The sequence below is a fragment of the Bombus affinis genome, chromosome 12 (assembly GCF_024516045.1).
Source record: "Bombus affinis isolate iyBomAffi1 chromosome 12, iyBomAffi1.2, whole genome shotgun sequence".
NCBI classification, from domain to species: Eukaryota; Metazoa; Arthropoda; class Insecta; order Hymenoptera; family Apidae; genus Bombus; species Bombus affinis.
The window spans coordinates 10042196-10064336 of NC_066355.1; the positions used below are offsets into that span (position 1 = coordinate 10042196).

Sequence of the window (22141 nt, forward strand, 5' to 3'; positions counted from 1 at the left end):
TTTTCGGTATTTGATCGTAACGTACACGCATACGGCTGACCCAACTAGTACGTGTGCGAGTCGAGAAACTCTTCGTTTCACGGCCGCGTGAGTCGTTTGCCTACGAGCTGAGTTCGACACGAGCTTGTAACGAATAGAATAGGTTTTTCAACGAATTTCCATCCCTGTCTTTGTGTTTTGCGCACAGCTTTTCGATGATTTGTAATTCCATGAACGAGTCTCCATCCTCTCTCGAAACCCGCGTACCGTACATGCGAAGTTTTACTTCGTTTCTTTTCGTCTGCTCTCTCGTTCAATTTTTTTCCCTTCTTCCTACGTCGTCAAATAAATTTTTTCAACCTCAATTTTCATTATTTCGTTGTAACGTTAAATCCATGTCCGATGTTTTAATATCGTTCTTTCGCCGAATATCAAATTTCTTCCGAGCGATTTCTTTATTTATCCTTTATACTCTTTCTATGGTTTCCTCTTTGAATATCGATATTTGCTCGCGTCGATGATTTCGTTTCTTTCGTTCGAAACTTATACTTCGTGTTCTTGCTTTCCGGCACGCGTATAAGGAGTTGCTTCTCCGCGAGGTTCTCTTATTTTCGAACGTAGACACGCGGTAGATTTTTACTCATTACCAAACACCGATACCTTCGGCGTAATCCGGAACGATCCACGTTCTCAGACGCATCTACGTCGGAAGTAGATTCTCCTTTTTCGACGAATCCTCGCGGAACCCTTAGACTCGTCTCCTTGACGCCCTCTTCGTTCGACCCTCCCTCAAAACGAGGCGCCAGGATTCTCTCGCCCAAGGGTGAGTTCGAACAAGCATGTAACCAGAGAGTATGAGGAGGGTTGCTATAAAGGAGGAACGTAAAGTTTCGAGAGCTTCAGCGTCTTCAAAGTTGCTCGAACTCACGGAAAAAAGTTGGTCATCGTTTTCGTCGCGATAGCAAGAATCAGTTCGTTACTCGTGTTGCCCATATTTAGGTCATCCTTCCTTTCACGATCATCCTTGCTGTCTTCGAAAAAAGAGAGGCGAGAGATACAGGACAAATATCTGTTTATCTGAAAAGTTATGCTTCGTCAATAATGTAATTATAATTTTGAACGGAAGTTTCGGTAAACGTACAGTACCACGCCAAAGTACTTGAACGTACTGGCTGTAGAAAACATTTATCGTATATATCGTATTATATAAAACATGGTAAAATTTCATTGACGCTGTACCCGTATGCGCTAAATAAATAATATTTTTATTTCTACTAACTGTGGCAAATGTTTCAATATATTAAGAAACTTTGCCCAACCTTAATAAGCGTAACGTGGATACTGGAAAAATCAGAGAATTACTAACAAATATAGACTTGCTACGTTTCTCTCGTATGATTTTCAAACGGTATCCACCTTTTCGATAATTTGCGAATAAAACGTGTCGATTCGTCACGGTCGGGGTATATCGATTAAAATAAATATCTAACGACGGAAAATTATCGCGGGAGGAAAAAAGCATTCCTATACATTCACGGTACAATAATGTTTCGTTCTATTTAATAGAGCTGCTGTGTACACTAACCGTGTATCGCATCAGCGTAACATAATTCAGTTACATAGTTATATTGAATATTTTGGCCGCAACTTCCCATGCTTTGTTTTACCGCCTACAATTCCGTTCGACGATGGAAAATTTTCAGGAAAACTCGTCGACATGCATCGAATGTCTGAAATGTGCAACGTCGATAAAAGCGTACGTTTTGTCAACGTCGTACAAAAGACGAAGTATCACGCTGAAGGCCGGCAATTTCGTCTCTTTGAATCGCACTTTGAAAACAGAACGCCCATCGCGCGTGTCGCCGTTTTTCAAGGCTGCAATTTCGTCGACAATAGTCGCAAAAACTTACGGGTGGACAGAGTGAAAAGTCGGCCAATTCGAGACCAGAATTGTCCCCATTGAGGTTTCGCTTATTCTATCGATAATTATTCATTCAGACCTGCTTGCCACGCTTATGATCTCCGTTAACGTTCCCATGAGTCGAACAAAGTTTGTTTCAATAACCGCTGTCTTACATTTTTACGTTGACGATATTTCACGTTTTTCGTTTCTGCCGCACGAGTAAAATAACCACGCGTACAGCACGAAGAACGTAAGAGAAAAACGTATTTTCTGTTTTTCGCGCAAGAGTGTGATTTAGCCGCATCAATTAATTCTATTTAAAGAAATTTCTTTTTTTTTAATCTTGTTATTTGGATATTATAATTGATTAAACGATGATAAACATCTTTTTATCACTCGCATAGCACCACTGGTTTCTTATTCCCTATAATATTCGATAGAAAATGATAATTCCCTTGTAGAACAGTATCATGGAAAGACAAGCGAGTTTATCGTTGCTTTCGTATCTTATCGATTAAGTAGGGTAGTCGGATCACCCTTATGAAGCAGAAACTGCATATGGTCCATGTAGACCGTAAAGTCGGCTTTCCAATCCGTAAGATCTGATCTAATCTAAGCGGTCTACCCCTTGCAAATTAAATCGGTGAAACGGCGACTATGTACAAACAGTGGTTTGAAGTTACATAGAAGTCCACCTGGAATTCGAATACAATTTCATAAATAGTATGCTAACTATTTCTACGTAGACCATCGTGTTATGCTTAAAAATACATGACCACTTACTTGTTTTTGACCAGAAAAAAGAAGAAAAAGAAAGACTAATAATCCAAACTGAAACGTCCGCATATTTATGCGATTTTAGTGGGTGTTCATATTTTACGAGCTAGTTTAACGCAATGCTATGATATATTAATTATTAATTAGTATGAGTGCTCGTATTAAAGAGACACGCGTAACATTCCAAAATTGGAATTCTATCGTACCTTAAATGAAAGAAGAACTGGATTTAAAAAAGAGAGTAAGAAAGGTCACGGTTCAAAAATACGACATTCTTTTGACGTTATAATGTATCATCGATCGTTGATAAAAATTGTGTCTCGGTTCGAGCGATAATCATCCGTTGCCCATATGGGAGAACCACCCACTCATTTTCTCATATGACGCATAAACACGAGTTCGTAAATATGTTCGTTTTAAAAGTCTATGTCGTTTATTGCATCGAAAATATGTTCATCGCTGGATGAGAGCTGCTTGATATTTAAATACTAACATTTGTAATGTATTTGATTAAACAATAGAATAATCTCGACGGCTCCAGAATAGAGACCAAAGAGATAATCATGTAAGGCAGATTCGACGACAATACGGGATAAGGATAACGTATAAGACGATGTAATATATCGTAATTTACGTAACCAAGTCCACTTTCTAGGCTAATAAGTTGAAACGAACGAACTACCACTGCTACGATAGCATAATCTCTTCTAAAATTAATTGCTAGAAACCTCGTTAGAATTTTCTCTTAATGAAAAAGAAATAAAACAGTTTTATCCTTCTCGTCAATTTTCGTGGATTATTATTATATCTTAAGGCGTGATTACCTTTCGTTACACCGTGTTCGACGATCGTTCGAGAAATTTCGAATTTACACCGGGAGAAAAGCGTAGTAATCGGAAGAAATTCTATACTATTGCTGACAAGGCATCAGGTTTGTTCGCGGCTAGTGTGACAGATTTCGACCACGCCCTGTCGATATGGTGTGCACCCCCTTTTCAGAATGCCCCTGCACCCTCGGTCGGTGCATCGAAAATTCACTGGCTTTGATCTACACGCAGTACCTCTTCTGGGATCGTACGTGTCGTCTCCGTTTAGACGAATGTTCGTCAAAGGCGCTCAAACATCGTGCATAAACTTTCGCTTTTTGCTTCGTTCGATGGAGCGACTCATTTGCACTTGAAGTGATCCGTAACCCAAGTGCTAAAAACATCGGCATTGCCGAATATCGCGAATTTACAAGAAACGTCTTTGAGAATATTAAAAGAATCAACATCGATATCTATAAGCTTCTAAATACATTTCTTTGCTTCTTCACCGAACTTCTCTTTTCATTTTTACTTCTTTTCTTCCTCTCTCTGGTCTCTTGTGCCTAAAAGTAATAGATTCCAATAATTTATACAAATAAGTAACTAGTTAATAGATGATTAAATCAAGGATTTTTCACACAGTATACAGACCTTCTTTTATTTATAACGCAGCCGCGTAATACTGTGAATTAAAACTAAAGCGATGTCTGTGCGAATAATCTTTCTCTTTTTAAAAAGATGGGCGTATTTTCGGCTCTATCTTCATAATTGGCCTATTCAAATTGCCAGCAATATTTTGACGCGGTTTTATCGGTGACACGTGCGGGGAACAAATTAGCAAGCACGTGCCGCTTAACTCTCTCTCTCTCTCTCTCTTTCTCTCCATATCTCTCTGACTTTTCGATAATAATAGGCACTTTTGTTCAATTTAAACGTTCCCTTAAGTGTTAAAGTGCCGCACGTACCATTGCCAAAAATATAATCAGTGTATTATCGATATTTTGGTTCCCATTGATCAACACAAAATATTGTCCAATCAAAGTACGTTCTGCACAAAGAGGAACACGGTAATTCCAAATTACGCATTAGTTACATATAGCATTAGATTGTCAAGTTTGCACCAAACAATGTCAATACATTAAAACAGATTCGAGTGAAATGCAGATTGCGTTTTGTTATAGAAAGATAAATAAAAGATAATAAATCTCTGGACGATTATGCATTTTTCTCGTCTTCTTTTTGTTGGCTCCTATTTTAACGGATAAAAAGGATATCTGGCAATAGCAATATCGGTTAACTATTTCGTATTAAAATACGCTGGAGTCTCGGTTTTTCGAGTCCCGTTCAACCGAAGTTCCGTATTATCCGAGGTGCTTTAAACTTCACCGTAACTTAATTTTTTCGAAATTTTAATACGAAGAGTATTGTGAAAGCAGTTAATCAAACTTTCAACCGATTAAATAGCGAATTAAACCTAAATGCGTGTACGACATTGCGTTATTAAACTCTTCCTTACGATTTTACCATACGATTTATAAATCTTAATTAGACCTTTCCATATTATCCGAATTTTCGATTATCCGTGATAGAGCCGGTCCGCGTCGCGTCGAATAATCGACGTTCTCTTGGTTGCAGCTTACATGAAATAACATAGAAATCAGGAAATCAAGAAAAATGGACTTGCCATAGTTTCCCAGGGTCTGTGTTCGTACTTTATCTGAAATAAACGAAGGTTGAACTTTCTGGCCCATGCAGCAAAAGTAAATAACATTCGATTCTTATTCCCGTTTAGTTCTGTTCTACGTTTTACTCTAAAGTCATTTTACTGAAAAACACGAGGCAAGAAGCAGGAATTCGATGAAGCGATGCGCGATCTAACGGAAAAACGGAGGTCGAAGCGTATTCCGAGAAGAAAAAGGAAAGAATATGGGAAAAAAATCTTGGAGGAGCGTCGGAAAGAATTCTCGAACGAGTCGAAGAGAGGTCACATCCCGTGGAAGCCGATCTCCCAAGGAAACAGCGATTCGATCTCTCGATCCTCAACACCGTTCCCGCTTCTAGTTTTCTTCCCTGCAACCCTCTTCGCCATCGTCGTTCTCCGCCTTCGGTTCCCCTTTCTCTCTTCCCCATTTTCTTTTTTCCTCGCTCGCGTGTTTTGCCAAGAGCCCTCATGGGCGGAAGCGTCACGTACAGCTCTGAAACAAAAACGTAGCGACGTCAAATGCGATTACGAGAGCTGCGAGAGCAGCTCCAGAACGCGGATGCTGCGCTAGGTTAGGTGGAGAACGCGGCGAAGGGTGGGTAGAGGGTGACTAGAAAGGTTGGACCAGGAGAACGAGGGGCGCGCAACGATACGGGAAAGAGAGAAAAAGAGAGAGAGAGAGAGAGAGAGAGAGAGAGAGAGAAACCGAAGGAAAGAGAGTTCGCTCAGGGCTGAATCTATATATGTACACTGGCTCGCGAAAGTATTTGAACACTTACCATGGAAAACTTTTTATGTCCATATTGTATGTGTTATATAAAACATTTTTAAATTTCGCTATCTCTGTAATAAGACACGGATGTCGTGATTATATTGGTCAGATTTGAAAACAGCCGCAAAATGTATATAGAAATTGCAGGATCTTCAATTGCAAACATATATTTAGTAGAAAGTTAGTGCGCGATATAAATATTCATCTTAAGCGTATGATAAGCATTAAGTATGGTCGCACCGAATATCGACGTTTATTTGTATTTGTAATGTAACGTATTAATGACTATTTAAATAATTGCACCGTCTACGTGCATTCTCAGTGGCAAATTTTATGAATCCAAGGATAATGGCTGTGCTCTACTACAGTGTTAATTCAGAATGCTTCGTATAACGCGCATAAAATATTCATAGGAGGCTCCTATAAGAGATCAACTGCTTTCGCGATCCCACTGCAGAGCTAGTGGAAATTTTCCCATTCGACGAAATAATTTTTCCGCTACGGTTGTTTCTCGGCCGTTTCGTCGCTCGATTTAAGATAAAAAAGTATCTTGGTAATACTTGAATATGCTATGAAACTCTCCTTAACCTTTTAACTAGAAACGTGAGTTAAAAGAAAGTTTTTAATAGCGTTAGAATAATCGTCCTTTCCTTTCTTCTTTTTTTGTTAAAGAGTTTTCGCGTTTATTTCGAATCTCTTGATATTTGTGAAACACATTAAAGCTTGATATCGTTTGAAAAGAATATAAGTTAATTATTCTTTGATAAATGAAACGTTCGCCGTTACAACGTATACAAAACTGTAAAGAATTTCGTAGATCGTATAAATAGCGCGCGTTAAATTCACATACGCGCCCGTATTATCCTCGTTTACTTCGAATCCGATTAATAGCAGAGAGACATCATCAGACCCACCAAGATGACGAGTTTAAATTCTTAGAGTATACCATTTCTTGCATCTTCTTTTTTCCCTCTGATATCATTTTATGACTAAAAACATACAGATTCGGAAAACACGTTCCTCGCTGAATTCTTTTTATAAGATTAATCGCGTAATTAAATTTGCAGAATTGTAGTGTCACAGATATACACAATTTGCTTATTTATTTCCTAATTTACTTAGTACAATTTCAAACTACGACTCTTGTAACTCTCGTCCTTAGTTTGCAAATATTATCCTGTATCGAGTAACGCCTACGATTGTTTTATAATTCCCTTAATAACGACTTCCAAAAACCGTTTCACAACCAACTTTCAATTAGACCTTTAAAGGACAGCACGGGAATGCTTTAACTTTCCCGTTGATTATATTCGTTATTCGATTTTACAAGCATGCAATAAAATATAATACGCAGTACGTAAATCAATTTGTCGAAATGTTATTATATAACCTGCATTATTCGCAACACATTCTATGCATATATTTAAACATATACATGCATACATACGCATAGACACATGTGTTATACATATATATATATATATACATAATATATATATAATTTTATTCACATATCATTAAAACCGCATTCGAATTCTCCTCTCGCGCGGCTCGTGCACAACATACCGAGAGGATATCGTTGAAAATAGAATTTGTTCGCTTCCATCGAGTTACATCGTGGAAACCAGGCGATATGCTAAAGATCCAAGGAGGGAGGGAAGCAGAGGATCGAGGGCCAGGGCTCCGAAACTCCGGTAGCCAGGTCTGGATTTGCTGGATAGCAAAGGGGTGGCTCGATAGGGACGAGGCAGGAGAGATGGTGGACGCTTATCAGGGGTGGAGAATTGTCGTGGATGCGGGGGTGGGTTCGGGGTTTGACTCTGCGAGAGCTTGGAGCAATGGCTCGGCCCGAATGTGTGCCTCCGCGTGTCTGTGCCTACCAGCTTGCCTGCCTGCCTGGCTGGTTGCTTGCGTGAGTACGTATGTACATTGTACATGCGTGCGTGCGTGCGTGCGTGCGTGCGTACGTGCGTGAAAAATCGATTGGTTCGTTAGAAGCGGCGAACCATGGCCAGCTATGATTCCTAGGATTGTAAATGAAATAGCTGTTGTCTAGGCGAGAAACGCTCTTTCGATTTCGAATAAAATAAAGTCAATTCGAAGGCCGCAGGAGACGATCTTTAATCGACTTGAAATATTTTGCTTTCGATAATCGAGCCTCTCCAGAGACAAAGCGATCGGCTACGTTTTTCCGTAAATCTTTCTATCTCGTTGCGTATATAGATAATATGATCGATGTTCGATTCTCGAGAAACGGGTGATTCGCATCCGTAAGTTCGTTTAACGTAAGGGCGAATTGTGCGAAAGCTTGTGTATCTGTGGGAAATTTAGGTAACAACTCCGTAGAATACGCGTAACAGGGAAAAATATACGAAATGTTTCAAGGGAATTAGCAACGCGTTACGATTGAAATTTCTATAAGAAATATTAAGTTCTGAGATATTAAAAATTCCATGGCCAAAAAAGATAGGGGAAGATGTAAGTTATTTTTAAGACGACACCCGTTAGAATTAATGTTTCAACGTTGGCGGCGGGGAGATGGTCGCCAAGCCTCCATTAAAAAGTTGTTAAACGCAGCCTGACGGCGCCCCGCGGCAAATTGGAACCCCATCATAAGTCTTCCTTGTATATAATATACATGGCTGTTAGAGCAAGCCATCTACAAGATAGCGATATCAAAGTAATTAAGTATTCGATGAAGATATTTTGATCGACCTTATGGATGAAACTGATATTAAGTAATGTATGTACACGCATAAAACACTTTCGTTCTGATAGCATATCCGTTAAAACGCGTAAAAGAAACTCTTGACGATTTAAAAACACGATATTTGATTTATCATATTGTTTTCCTATAATCTCGAAATCCATTTTTCCAACTTTTTTCTATCTCGTTAAATTTTTTAAACGTTCTTCTTGCACGATGCCGTGCGACCAACTTGGAAAAAACACAGCTTACCTTCTATCTTCCAAACTTTGATCGATGTCGGCAATTTGGTTTTCTCATTACCATTTACATCGCACGCAGGTAATAACAAGGTATTAATCGTTTGTTTGTAGGACAATGAAATTTTTGTCGTTAAGCAACAAACTGATTTCGATACGCTCTTGTCTACGCAGCTTTATATTTTCCAGCGGTACTCGTGTACATCCTTTACACACCTTTTCCATTCCACGTACTTTTAAACCATCCTCTCTCTGAAACCCCTACCACTCCGATGCTTTTTACGTCGCTCTTTTCTTTTATTTTGAACCTCTCGTTGCTTCGGCCAAGAGTTTCTAGTCAGCGTTACGTAGAAAACGTTGAACTTGTTCGAGAGCTTTTTTCTCGAAAAAGCAGTCGTAGAGAAGACGAGAGATATGGAAGGAAAATGTCAAACAAATTTATCGCGTCCTCCAGACGCTAAACCGTAAAAAGCATTTCTTGCTTCTTTTATAATACGCTACCGTTCGAAACGTAACGATATAAACGCAAACGAAACGTAAAATATCGATGGATTACACGAAACGCGATATGTTAACTCGAATTTTTTCAAAAATATTACTTCATCGGGCAAGTTGGAGACTGGTAACTTCCGAGCATCAATTTTCTCGCTCGAACGTTCACCGGGCTAGCTTTGTATAATATTATAATCGTATCATACTGTAAAAGTTCGCTAATTAGAAACTGTTAAACGTATAATGGGAAACTTGGACGTTCTTTTCGGTTGTTTAATTCACAATTCTTGCGATTCTCGTATCGACGGAATTTTTCAATATTTTTGCGTCTTCGAACTTTACAACACCAAGCCACAAGAAGATTAACACGCTTTACCCTAGGGTTACTTATCCCTTCGCTAGATGATTATAAACGTCGTTCGGCTGAACTTTCCCGAAGATTGGTGGTTATCCTTCGAAAGATTATTTTGAGACCCGGTGGTTTGTCGTTCGTATACAACAACCAGAGGTCTGCGTTCGTGAGGATAAAAAATACGGAAGGAGCGCAGAAACCGCGGCGAGTCGAAAAACCGCGATGCGGCATTACCAATTCCTTTCGCCCAACACGCATCCCTCTTTTTACGTACGCACGCGGGGTGGATGGGGTCAGCTTTCAGGATAACGTGGTTAAGAAAATGTTTTTAAAATAATTTTGCACTTAGCTCGATGCAACAAGCTGGACGAAGAAGTGGCCCGTGAATCGAGTCGAAGAAGAACGAAAAGAGAAAAAGGAAGAGAACGGGCCTTCATAGAATATATTGCGCTCTTTCTCCGCCTTCCACCTCTTACGTGCATTTAATGACGAGAAAAATGGAACGCTGAGTGAACTTGCGATACGAAAATAAATCGTACGTTTACAAACAAAATTAACACGGCAGAACCTCTCCAGTATGTGAATTTTAATATCGGATCGACGAGAAAGTAACGTCGGATCTGTACATATAAAAATAGATTAATTTACGCTGTTATTTAATCGATCGTTCTTCCTGATTATCCCACTATTCCGTGGCATACTTGTCCGTCGCATCTTCCACGGCGAAACTGATTCCAATTGGAAAAGAGTAACTTAATCTGTTTATACTCTTTCGCTTTAAATAATTTTACAACGACCGAAAATGGTGACAGAGTCTAATGACACCACTCTATCGAACTGGCAGGACGAGAAAGAAATTCTCGTAGCTGTCTCGATTAACATTGAATTTGAAGCTTAGAGGAAGATCGAGCGTTTTATAAATACAGAACATCGTCCTTAGAAAATGATTTTCTCGTAAACCGTAATATACGATCCACTTGATACGATCCATTGTCTCGCGTATTGTTCGTACGATAATATGTCGGGCAATTATTTACGGGGACCTGGTTGAAAAGCAGGGTGCATTGGCCCTACCTGTTGACCCGGGCGTCGAAACTTTGCTCGGCCGCCACAAGCAAATCCTACAACTCTGCGTGTCTTTTTTTCCCGAACAGAAATCCAGGTCACGCGCTTTTCATACAAGTATTTCGCCAGTTAACAGCAGTATTTTTTTTTTCATTTCGCGGCAGCCGCTCGATCGAGGTGTGTCGCATTCTGACGCATGAAAATGGCCCAAAGGGATGCGCCAGCCATGATCGATGCTCCATCCGATCGGAGACTACCGAAACTGCCCGTCAAATAATATATTCATAGCTTCCGGATGGTTGAACGCGACTCTCGAAATCCTCTGCCCCCCTCCCGCGTCGCCGCCCGCACCCCATGCCGCTGCCACCCTCTGCAACCACCCTCTATTCCGCGTATCACCCAACGCTGCATCCGCACGCAAATCGACTGTCGAATAATTATCGAAAATACACGGCTGAACAGCTTACCTCTCTCTCTTCCTCTATGGCGGGAAGAGGAGAACCTCTCTTTCTCTCTCTCTCTCTCTCTCTCTTTCTCTCGTACTCTTCCCCTTTTTCTTTCTTTATCTCCTCTTCCGCCCTCCGTTGTGTTCTCAGTGAACTGAAAGATGAAATAGATTAAAACGAGTATTTGACCGCGGACGTGAAAAGTAACGGGACGAATACGTTCTATAATAAAATAGATAATTTATAGAAACAAAGGAAAGATATATTTTTAGAACGTAGAAAAGTTGTGAGACCTCTCTAACTCAATTTGGTTGATTTAAGTACGTGTATTCGTTCTCATAAATATTAGAACAGGGTTTCGTAAGTATCAGACGTCAAATCAGGACTATTTCGAACGACGCTCGAAATTTGATATTTAAAGAGAAAGGACTTCTTTAAATCAGATAATTAATAGCTTTTTATCGTTTTATTTCGTAATTGTAATTAACTAATGACATAATGTATAAAATTAAAAATGATGTTGCAAATCGAATCTTAATGGATCGAAAATGGGCAAAACTGAAATGAAAAGTAATGACACGTTAAATTTGTCACGAAATTACTTTCAAACGACCTGAATAAAATAGTACGGTAAGTACTTTCCCATTAATCGTAGCTTTATAATTAAAGTCAGCTGGACGAATTACAAGGAAATTATAGTATATCCATTTTCAAAGCGTTTTATATATTTTAAACTGATGCAATTATTACAAACAAAATGTTATTCTCTAGAGGAAATTTCAGATAACGAGCAGTTTGAATTTAAATAAAGTGTTGATGCGTAACAAAGCAAAAAATGGAAATTCATTAGAAGTTGAAGTACAACTTAATATTTATGTAGTCAATGGGAGTAGATACCTTCTGAACGACTTTTTAAATCTTTAATTAACTTCGTCCTGACATTTAATTAAGCTTTAAATAGTATTACGTTTAAACTAGCAAGCACGTTCCAAGCGGCTTTCAAATCATTCGCGGAAGTAATCTGGAAAGTTATGAAGAAACATGGAAACTTAATCCCTAAGTTTCTACCGAATATTTCTAGCACGTGAATTCTAAAAAAATGCGACGTAAATACTTGAAGATATTCTATCGAGGAAATTTGGAATTACGTTTACATCGTGTTTTGAAAATACGCGAAATTACGCTTCGACGACAACGATCGAATCAGTTTAATCTTGATTAAACTAGTTTTGATCGTTAAATAATGAAATTTTATCGTTATATGACAAAAGTAAAATTAGTATAAACTACTAGTACACGTTTTATACTAAAATTTATCTTAAACGTGTTACCTTAAATAATCTAATTACGCAAAATGTGACAATGAAAATGAAGAATAAAATATTGACAAATAGATACTCCTTTACGCAATGTTTTGCAAGTTGTAGAGGAGACAGAGGCTCGTCACACAGACGGAACGCATTCCCTAGGCGGTATACCGTTCATCTAGATATCGCGATAGGAGGTCCTGTTCGTTGTAATCGGGTAGAAAACTGAATCGCGATCTGACTTTCGCATCGGTTGATCCACTCGTTGTTATTGATTCGATTTTGAATAGGCGGTTACGAGGTGGATAAAGAGAAAAGATTTGGTTTTTCGGTGTACCACGAGCAAACAGTCCTACGCGACAGATTGTCGGTCCTCGTTTTAAAGAACCGTTCCTCCGTAGCGATATTCTCGTAGCGTTTTTCTAACAAAAACGTCGTGATTATTCGTACGCGTATAGATAGGACTTAAAACGTACAAGCCGAACGAGAAGATACACGCAGTTACTGTTCTCTGCAAATTAATCGAAGGACTCTTCGTGTGACCCTGCTTTTCTGGGGCACGTGCCCATGGGTATCGGTATTTCGGGGTACGTTAATACCTCACTATCCAGACGGATAGAGAGAGAACAGAGCGAAACATCCACTCCTGTACATTGTTTGCGGCTTGGAATCAATAAAAGCATAGCTTTAGGCGACGGTGGTCACCATGGCAACCAGAGACCCATCCGTGTACCTTGCTTCTCTCTCCCTCGTCTTCTCTCTTCACACACATACAAACATACATACACTCACACCCGTAAACGCACCCTTTCCTCTTCATTCCTCTCGCAATTTCTCTCTCGTTCTCTTTCCTTGCCTCTCTTCGTACATGTATACCGTACCTATTCTCCTTCGTTCTCTGTTCCTAACTCGTGAACGTCTCTTTCCTTTCTCCTTTTTTCCTCCCGACTCTCTCTCTCTCTATTTCATTCCCTTTTTGCCATTTTCTTTTTTCATCTTTTTAACTTTGATCCTTGCGCACGTAACGTCTAATTCTCTGTTTTCCTCTCTATTCCCTGTTTTCGCATACTTTTCTCACCCTGTGTTTTCCCCTCTCTCCATTTTCCTTTGCTCGTTCACCCTCCGCCCGCTCTTCCACCTTTCCTTTGAACACGTTAGCCATATTTTCGCTTTTCCATCCTCTCCACTGTATTCCACCGATTCTCTATTCCGTTCATCTTCTCATTTTTCTCCCTTTTTTCGCTCACCTTTTCTGCCTCTATTTTGTCCGCGTCGGCGCAAACCGAACGCACGGTCCTTTATTTTCTGAACTGTCGTTCAACTACACATGTACATGTATATGTGTATATATATATATATATACACACACACGTGTCTATATTATAGCTCGTTTTTGATTCTCCTGTTTTTAATTGTCTCTTTGTACTTGCAATTCGTTAAAGCATGTTTCTATGTATCGATCCTATGGGCATTTACTTTTAATTATCTTTAGAATTGACTTCGCGGTCACCTTTCTATCGCTGCACCTGAACATAAATTTTCAAATATACGTACAGTGGATCACGAAAGTATCTGAACAGTCAATTACTCGTTACAATTGACAAACCATAATATTTAAAGGTTAGCTTGACAATAGTTTGAAAATGAAATATCAGCATTCTGCTATTTTATCATTAGGAACTTAATGAAATAATCGGTTAGTTAAAAAAGAAAAAAAAACGAATAAGAGATGTCTATACCTTCATTTTCAGCCAATTTTTTATCTTGATGGATTTTGCCGCATCTCACAATTTTAGGAAAAAATGAGCCATCATAGAAAACCAAAGTATAATGTAATTTATACAGCAAAAGTGCATCTAACACAATGTAAAATATATCGACAATGAACAGTTGGAAAATATTTTTCAAAATGTATTTTATTTTTAATACTGACTATGTGGTAAAGAATATCGGCTTAAATCAACCGAGAGCTTCATTTTTTCAACTCGAGAGTGAAAATAATAATTATTTCCTTCTAACAAAAGAAAAATAATTAAAGTATAGTAAATATATTAATCGAATGCAAAAATTTGAATTAGAAATCTAAATTAGAAGAGCTTTTAAATTTTAAGTATCATATATTGTATACGTAATACAACATACTTATGTATACTATATACATATATATATTTTCACTTAAATATATAAAATATGCGATAAAAGGGCAATAAATTACGTGATTTACAATCAAAATATTAAAATACATAAAAAAGCAAGAATAAGAAAATAAAATTACAAAACAATTTTTTACCTACGAGATGAAGGTTGATTGTATTTTATAGACAATAATTTGTGCAATAAAGTGATGAAATAGGACAAACTATTGCATTCCAGTTTAACATATTTTCTTAAAATTTAATGAGTTCTTAAAGAGTTGATCCACTGAGGACCGAGTAATGATAGAACGTGTAAATTTGTATGACTTTGAAACAAGGTAGTTTACCATAGTGTAAAAGAAACTTTAATTCGAACTTCATAAAATAAAAGAAAAGTAGACTGAACTTAACTTATAACCCACATTATTGTAATCGCGCATATTCCAACGATACCATTTGAGGGTTAGGACTATGCACATGCAGGGGTAATGACTCTTCAATTTTTAATATGCATTGGATCCTTGTTTCCGAAAGATATTTTCTATAAAGTTCAAAAGTAAAATAACCCGCTCTAAGGAAAAACGGTAACGAGCAACTCTTCAAATACGCAAACTCCATAAAGAACGTCGATAAATGTCACGCGCTTTACGGAAGTGACAACCCAGTTGAAAACATTGTCGAAACGATCGACCGAGAAAAATCGAACGAAAGATCGACCTATATTCGTAGGCCAATAGCTGATAGATAGACCACGGTAAATCCAGGTAAAAAGCACGTTCTAAAAATTAAATTCATACGATTTAAATTGAAGAGGATATTCGTTTGGTCTCGTCTCAAATTAAGGTTAGGTTAGAATAACCTGATCCGAGCTAAAATAGGGGTTGACTTTTACTTCTTCGATTCGAGATTACGTTTCGATAGTCGCGGATGCTGAATCTTAAAAGCTAGAGGGCGGGTTTTTAAAAATATACATTATCGCTCGAAAGTATCCGAACATTTGCTCGTCTTTAACAAGATGTTACGATTTAATTACATATATGAATGACAAGTAAAAATTATGTACTGACAAGTAATTACTACGTTCTGTATTATTATTCTACCATTATGATGTAACAAAATCGTACGAAAATTATATTAGTATATAAGCATAAATCTTAGAGCGTGTTTTAAAAATAATATACGTTAATGAGATCATTTTTCTTTACTTTTCAGCTTATGGACTTGATTAGTATGACTTCTGAGCGGTTTATTTAATATTTGAACAATGCGATAGAATTTTCCAATAGTGCATATGTTACTTGTATCGAAGTACATTGTATAGCGACATAATATATTTGAATATTTGAGGTTCTTGATCTGAACGATATTCTGCGGAAAAAATCTGGAGCGGTCACAGGTCCCCTGTAAGGCGACACAGGTACATATGGGCTCTTTCAGTGAATGGACCAAATGATATAAATTATTTATAGATTTCGACACCAAAGCGCGGGGAGGGAATCGAGGGTGTACTGTTCCAACTGGGGTGTATACCCCAGGGGGGTCCACTTGCATCAAAAGCCCCTTGAGGCCCCCTCAACATATGCATTTTCACTCGACCACCGTAAGCCTATATAAAATTGATTCCTAAGTACCCTGGATTTCCTGTCAATCTCGCGTGTCTTTTAACACCTATCTTCGTTTGTTCTTTACACAAATCTTCGAGTGTTCGGTTTGAGTGCAAACATGACTGAAAACGACACTTTCGTTTGCTCTTTCTTTCCTGTTGATGCTCTTTACAAATGACTATAATACTGGTACGATGATATCGCCTGTATTTTTAGATGTTTCAAAAATTTCAATTAATTTCATTCGCTTCAAAACTTTTCGTAATAAATCTTCGTATAAAACCTGATTATTTTAACACACATAAGTATTATAAACGAGCATTTTGATAAATTCAATCCTTAAAGAAACAATAAATTTAATATAACAGAGAGATATTATTTTAGCCGCATTAAACTTTATTTGTCGGAGACTAAACTAGAAGAAGAAAGGCGGAATGCATAGACTTTTAGTGTACACGTCTCATAGGGGTTTAACTGATCGCAAAGTTCCTGACGAGTGATGTGTAGCAAATTTGAAGACGGGCCCAGAGCATCGTACGCTGTACCCCCCGGGGTCCAATCTAAATCAATGGGCTTGTGGGTAATCGCATAATAATTACTAGAACCCCCTCTACCGCCCATCTGTCGCTAGCCAAGGGGTGTTCAACCCCTACAAGTGGCAGTGTGCAATGTCACGGCAACATAGACGATCAGAGTGTCTCAGCAGGTCCTATTGTTGTCGACCATTGTAAAAAATATCACGCAGTGTCACATATTTCCTCGGTTTTCGCGCGTTGTTTAACATTTTTGTCGAATACATAACACATATATACTAGCAATTTAAGGAAATAGTGCATTGTACATAATTGTAATTGTAATCTGTTTGATAAAGTATAACATACTGATAATAATCCTCTCGTAAGGATCTCAATCGCCTTAATAAAAATAACATGTATAATGATTATGAAAACTCTTTATTATACTGTTACAGACAAACAAATGATACCTACAATTCTGATCGGTTTAGTCGTCGGAATTAGTGATGGTTTACGTGGACCTCATCACCCACGAAGTCCTGTCTCTCATCATCATTACGTCCCCCAGAAAGATGTTAAAATAACGCAAGATGCACAACTACTACAGGATGCTACGTTAGTTAACACTTAACTCATTTACTTGAGTATCATAATTTTATTTAAGTATGTGTTCGTTGTTTCACTTTGTTATTGTTTTATCTTTACTCTAGTTTTAAACTTTTAATAATTTTCCATTTTTAGAATTTAATATTGCAATAATCAACAAACATTATTTTTCATCAAACAAACATTATTTTTATCGTCAATTATTTTGCGCATTTTCAGTATTATTTACCTTATCCATATTTGTATAATTTTTATATAGTTCTTACCATTGCGAAAGCTCGAAATATAAGCATAAAATTTCAGCCACTTAAAAGAAGACATAGGATCAATGGCGGATCAGTTGGACTTTTCGAACATGACTGAACAAGAAATCGAATTCCATTACTTCAAGTACGTCTGTAATACTAATAATATATTATATTTTCAATGCTACAGTAAATAATTTGCACATCTTAGTAATATCGTTATCAGTCATTATTGTGAAGAATTTCTTGAAAGAAATATGCTCGGTTATCTCTCGTAAATTAAATATTTTTATTGACTAGCAAATTTATTCGTATTTTCTTTCTTTTTTAAGTATCAAAAGTTATTTTTATATCTAAATTTTCATTCAGAGTTCATGATATCGACAATAATGCTAAATTGGACGGATTAGAAATTCTCTACGCGATTCAACATACGTTTCACGAGAACAGACTTGCCAATGCTGAACGTGAAAGTTCGAGAGAAAATACCAGAACTAAGGATTACGAAGATGATTTACCTTGGATCGTAGGTACGTATATCCACAATTATGTATTCGAATTAGAACAAATTTCGCAATAGAAATATAGAAATTAAGATATGAAATACTGAAAATGTAATAATTATTTCTGTTATAAAGAACTTGTAGACAGAGTACTGAGGGAAGATGACTTAGATCATGATGGATACCTTGGGTATATTGAGTATGTACTTGGAAGACAAAGAGATCACATTGCTCAAGCAAAACGGAATAACAAATTGGAGAATTAAAAGCACATCTAGTACAACACCTTTGGCCGATGAAATAATTAATAGAATCCTGTATAACATATAAATTTATGTCAAAAATATACGAGAAACAACACCTTTTGTTTCTTTCTAATTAATTGATTTGTAACAATTGTCTTCAACTGAAATGTACAAAAACTGTAATTTTTAATACAATCCATCTTAATCTGCAAAACAGTATATTATTTATTTCAGATAATTAAAAAATCATCCTGTATACTACAATAATAAATAATCAAATTTTTTCCTTAGATACCATGCAATAATTCTTCAAATATTGTTATTCTTTTAATTAAGAAATACTCGATATATTAATTCTATTTTCGTTAAAAATAGTTATGATTACTTTAATTATTATGTTACATGATTGTAATATTGTATAAATACACAAATATTTAAAAAATTGTACTATAAACATACCTTTTTTATACACATATGTCAAAATTAAGATAGCACTAATACTTTTATAAACCTCTGAGTTTTAGTATTTATTTTTTTATTAATTTTTATACATATTATTTAAAATATGTGATTATTCCAAAATACATAATGGATTTTCTGTTACAAGAAGACATTTTTCCCAAAGATCTTTAACTATCTGTATCTGTTAAATAAAAATAATTTAAGATATTAAATTGTTTGTTGAAATAATAGAAAACATTCTATGTACAATTGAGCCTTTCAAATTTGAACATAATTGTCTCTACTAATTAAAATGCGAGAGATTCTACTGTATTATGATGCTACTTTGAAATGATTTCTGTAGTTTTTTGTTTACCTTATTATCTTCACTATCAATTGGTAAATCTTCTACGCGTATAAAGTCAGGATATCGCAATATCATATCACGAATAGCAGGTACAAATTCTTCACCAACTTCTAAAAATTGTGGTTCATACTCGTGATATTCTTTAGAATTTTCACTCGTATAATATATCCTAAATGTCTCATCCTCTTTAATTAACCTATTAATAAGAAATAAAACTTTTGAATAATAGTTGTTTCAGTATAAATTTTCGAAATTTAACGTCATAATTGTATGATTTTTAAATAACAAATTGTGCAAAATCAATCAACATTTTCTAATATTAAACTTACAAACAATTAGCAAGTTATAACTCTAAAAAATTAGGGAATATCTCAAATTACCTTATACAATGAGACCTTAATAATCGAATTCTAGTATCAGGTTCTATCTCTACCCTGTTTTCAACAATTCCATTTTCAATCATCTTTTCACCATCTTGAACAGCAGAGCATTCCTGTTCATTTTCAGAAATAACAGGTGGTAAACAGTCATGAATATGATTTTTTGCCATTAAATCTGCAGCTTTATCTATGTCAATATATTCTATTAATTTATTAAATAAATGTTTTATTCTTTCCTTGAATTCGTCCTTGGCACTGTTCTGAATATCAGAATATGCAAATCCACATTGTCTTAGGTAATCAATAGGTAATCCCTTTCGAAATTCACTATCTGATTCTATAGCAGTTGTTAATGCATTTGGAAGTAACTTCTCCAAAAAGTCACCCCAACTGTTTTTTTGGTAAACACTTAATGTAATATGGAGACTATGTGTATCGTCAATAGTTTCACCTTGATGAATTGTTCCTCGTGGAAAATATAACAAATCTCCTGCATTTACAACTGTATCTAATATAGGTTCACCAATCTCAGATTCTGAGAAATTCTTCGAGGAATACCTTGGCAAGTATTCATTTTCATTCCGTGGTTTGTACAATCTCCATCTTTTTTTACCTTCAATCTGTAATATAAAGGCTTCAATATCATCATAATGTGGAGCAAAACCTTGACTATTAGGGGGTGTTAAATAGGAATTTGCACCAACAAAGCAGCCAAAAAATTCCTGTAACGTGGCTGAAAAGTAATAAATATCTTTCATTATAGAACTAAGAAGTTGTGTTTTTCCATATTTTTATATAAAAAAATTTTTATGTTATAAATATTCTCTTCATAAACAGTACCATTTAAGGAATGTAACTTTGGTATGTATGTTTGTGGATTTAACATTCTAACAGAACATCCATTCATATAATAGTCCCAAACAACGCTTGGAATTGCACGGCCAACAGGATTATGCGTTTCTCTTATACCATTTTCATACGAGGTAATATCAATATTTTTCGTAAATAAAATATAAGATTCCCTTAATATTTTATCCAACATTGGAGTGGACATAAGCAATTTATAATACTTATGAAAATTTCTCTTTACATGGACTGGTGTCTTTTCCCAATTATTTCTGGAAAGAGAAATGGTATATCACTCATTAACTTATTAATTATTATTAATTATAAGTACATATAATTTGTAACTATTTTAAACTTACTCAAAAAAGTCTTCTACTTTCATAGGATGTATTAACCATTCAAACATTGAGCGACTTGTTATTAGTGGATTCTCATGATTTTCTTCAGTTATGTTACAATTGACATAAGCAGTCTCTCGAGTATTCTTTTTTATCAATCTTTTGCTTTTAATTTGTTTCTGTTGCTTCTGTTTAATCTGTTTCATTTTTGCAACACCGCTATTTATCATTAAAACAGGATTTCTTAATTTTTTTTTTGATTCAACTTTCTTTGAACTAGGAATTATAGCCATTTTTTTATCTTCTTTATGTATGGGTTTTTGAATTGATTTATTTTTCTTAGAAGGCACAGAAGAATTAGTCTTTTTAGATATTAGATTATCCTTTCCATTTACATTTTGAATTTTATTTAATGTTCTTGGAATCTTGTTTATCTCTTGAACACTTTTATGCATAGGTACTTGTTTTGGCTTTCTTCGTGTTTTCAAATGTGCATTATTTTTTAAACCTCCTCGTTTTTCTGGAAGACTATGTTTTCTCTTTAATCTCTTTGAATTCGACGATAATTCTGCATTTTTACGTTTCATAGCATACATTGCAAATGCAGATGCTGGTTCCTGACATTTAAGCATCTATAATTATTAAATGATATTATGTAAATAGTACATAAAATTTTAATCAGTCTGTTTTGAGAAGCGAATTTTCCTAATGTTAGCTTATGTTAATAGATTAGTTAATAGATTAACTCAGTATGATACTGTTATTACACGTCTATATACAACAATAAAGAAATACAAATATAATGATAAATAACTATAACATATGTTTAACTTACATATTATAAGCAACAAAGCAATTTATACTACAATAATAATTTATAAACTATAAATAAACAGTGTAACCGGCGAACTATAGGTTATATTGTAATGTTTTATCAATATGATAATACAATATTATTTTTTAACATTACCGTGAAATGTATACATCTACACGAACTTTATGATTATAATCCAATCAAATTTAGCACCTAGCTAATATTATTGTTGTCATAAAAACTCTCAAATAGAATTTATCACTGTCACAAAGTCACAAGTTACTTACAACCACGGTCCTGCCACAACACGTGGTTATGAATGTACATCATACCAGATAGATAGCAGTTTTAAACATTCAATTGAAAGCGGCATTCAATTCGTAATATCTCTTATAAGGAGATGGATTCCCCATGAATTGAAAAATAGAATCAGCATCATTTTCAATTTTTATTTGATTAACAAAAATTTTAGATATTTTCAGAGAAGAATTTTTCAGACGCTTCCAGTAATTGTACAGAGGGACTGGGACATAACAATTAGATCTCTTTTGTCGA

General features: G+C 35.9%; 2 protein-coding genes and 1 long non-coding RNA gene across 7 annotated transcripts; 1 reads left to right on the top strand and 2 right to left on the bottom strand.

Moving 5' to 3' along the window:
- Positions 1-3: 3 nt before the first annotated feature.
- Positions 4-11390, bottom strand: LOC126922405 (uncharacterized). Its single transcript, XR_007712727.1, has 3 exons — positions 11262-11390; positions 4117-5660; positions 4-4028 (listed from the first exon to the last, which is right to left on the bottom strand). It is a non-coding gene; the product is annotated as an uncharacterized LOC126922405 (long non-coding RNA).
- A 3891-nt stretch (positions 11391-15281) lies between these two features.
- LOC126922394 (multiple coagulation factor deficiency protein 2 homolog) lies at positions 15282-18614 on the top strand. Of its 4 annotated transcripts, XM_050734953.1 has the most exons (7): positions 15282-15446; positions 15895-16085; positions 16152-16282; positions 17257-17416; positions 17711-17797; positions 18022-18182; positions 18291-18614. In XM_050734953.1, exons 4-7 carry the CDS (start codon positions 17265-17267, stop codon positions 18419-18421), a joined length of 531 nt encoding a protein of 176 aa, XP_050590910.1. In that variant the 5' UTR covers positions 15282-15446; positions 15895-16085; positions 16152-16282; positions 17257-17264; the 3' UTR covers positions 18422-18614. The 4 variants fall into 4 exon arrangements, with proteins under 4 accessions (XP_050590910.1, XP_050590909.1, XP_050590911.1 ...); XM_050734952.1 differs by lacking the exon at positions 16152-16282 and having other exon boundaries at positions 15895-16099; XM_050734954.1 differs by lacking the exons at positions 15895-16085; positions 16152-16282 and having other exon boundaries at positions 15286-15446.
- A 300-nt stretch (positions 18615-18914) lies between these two features.
- Positions 18915-22093, bottom strand: LOC126922370 (ribosomal oxygenase 1). Of its 2 annotated transcripts, none has more exons than XM_050734908.1 (6): positions 21874-22093; positions 20794-21404; positions 20429-20706; positions 19589-20321; positions 19218-19404; positions 18915-19043 (listed from the first exon to the last, which is right to left on the bottom strand). In XM_050734908.1, exons 2-6 carry the CDS (start codon positions 21402-21404, stop codon positions 18972-18974), a joined length of 1881 nt encoding a protein of 626 aa, XP_050590865.1. In that variant the 5' UTR covers positions 21874-22093; the 3' UTR covers positions 18915-18971. The 2 variants fall into 2 exon arrangements, with proteins under 2 accessions (XP_050590865.1, XP_050590864.1); XM_050734907.1 differs by having other exon boundaries at positions 21743-21919.
- Positions 22094-22141: the final 48 nt, after the last annotated feature.

Bases quoted from the DNA above. Each gene is read 5' to 3' on its own strand.
- LOC126922370 (XM_050734908.1), bottom strand. From the start codon at position 21,404: ATGCTTAAATGTCAGGAACCAGCATCTGCATTTGCAATGTATGCTATG. The intron at 20,322-20,428 runs GTACTGTTTATG...ATTACTTTTCAG, and splicing joins AAAGTTACATTCCTTAAATG to CCACGTTACAGGAATTTTTT. The intron at 19,405-19,588 runs GTAATTTGAGAT...TCTTATTAATAG, and splicing joins TTAAGGTCTCATTGTATAAG to GTTAATTAAAGAGGATGAGA.
- LOC126922394 (XM_050734952.1), top strand. From the start codon at position 17,265: ATGATACCTACAATTCTGATCGGTTTAGTCGTCGGAATTAGTGATGGT. The intron at 17,417-17,710 runs GTTAGTTAACAC...ATAAAATTTCAG, and splicing joins CAACTACTACAGGATGCTAC to CCACTTAAAAGAAGACATAG. The intron at 18,183-18,290 runs GTACGTATATCC...TCTGTTATAAAG, and splicing joins TGATTTACCTTGGATCGTAG to AACTTGTAGACAGAGTACTG.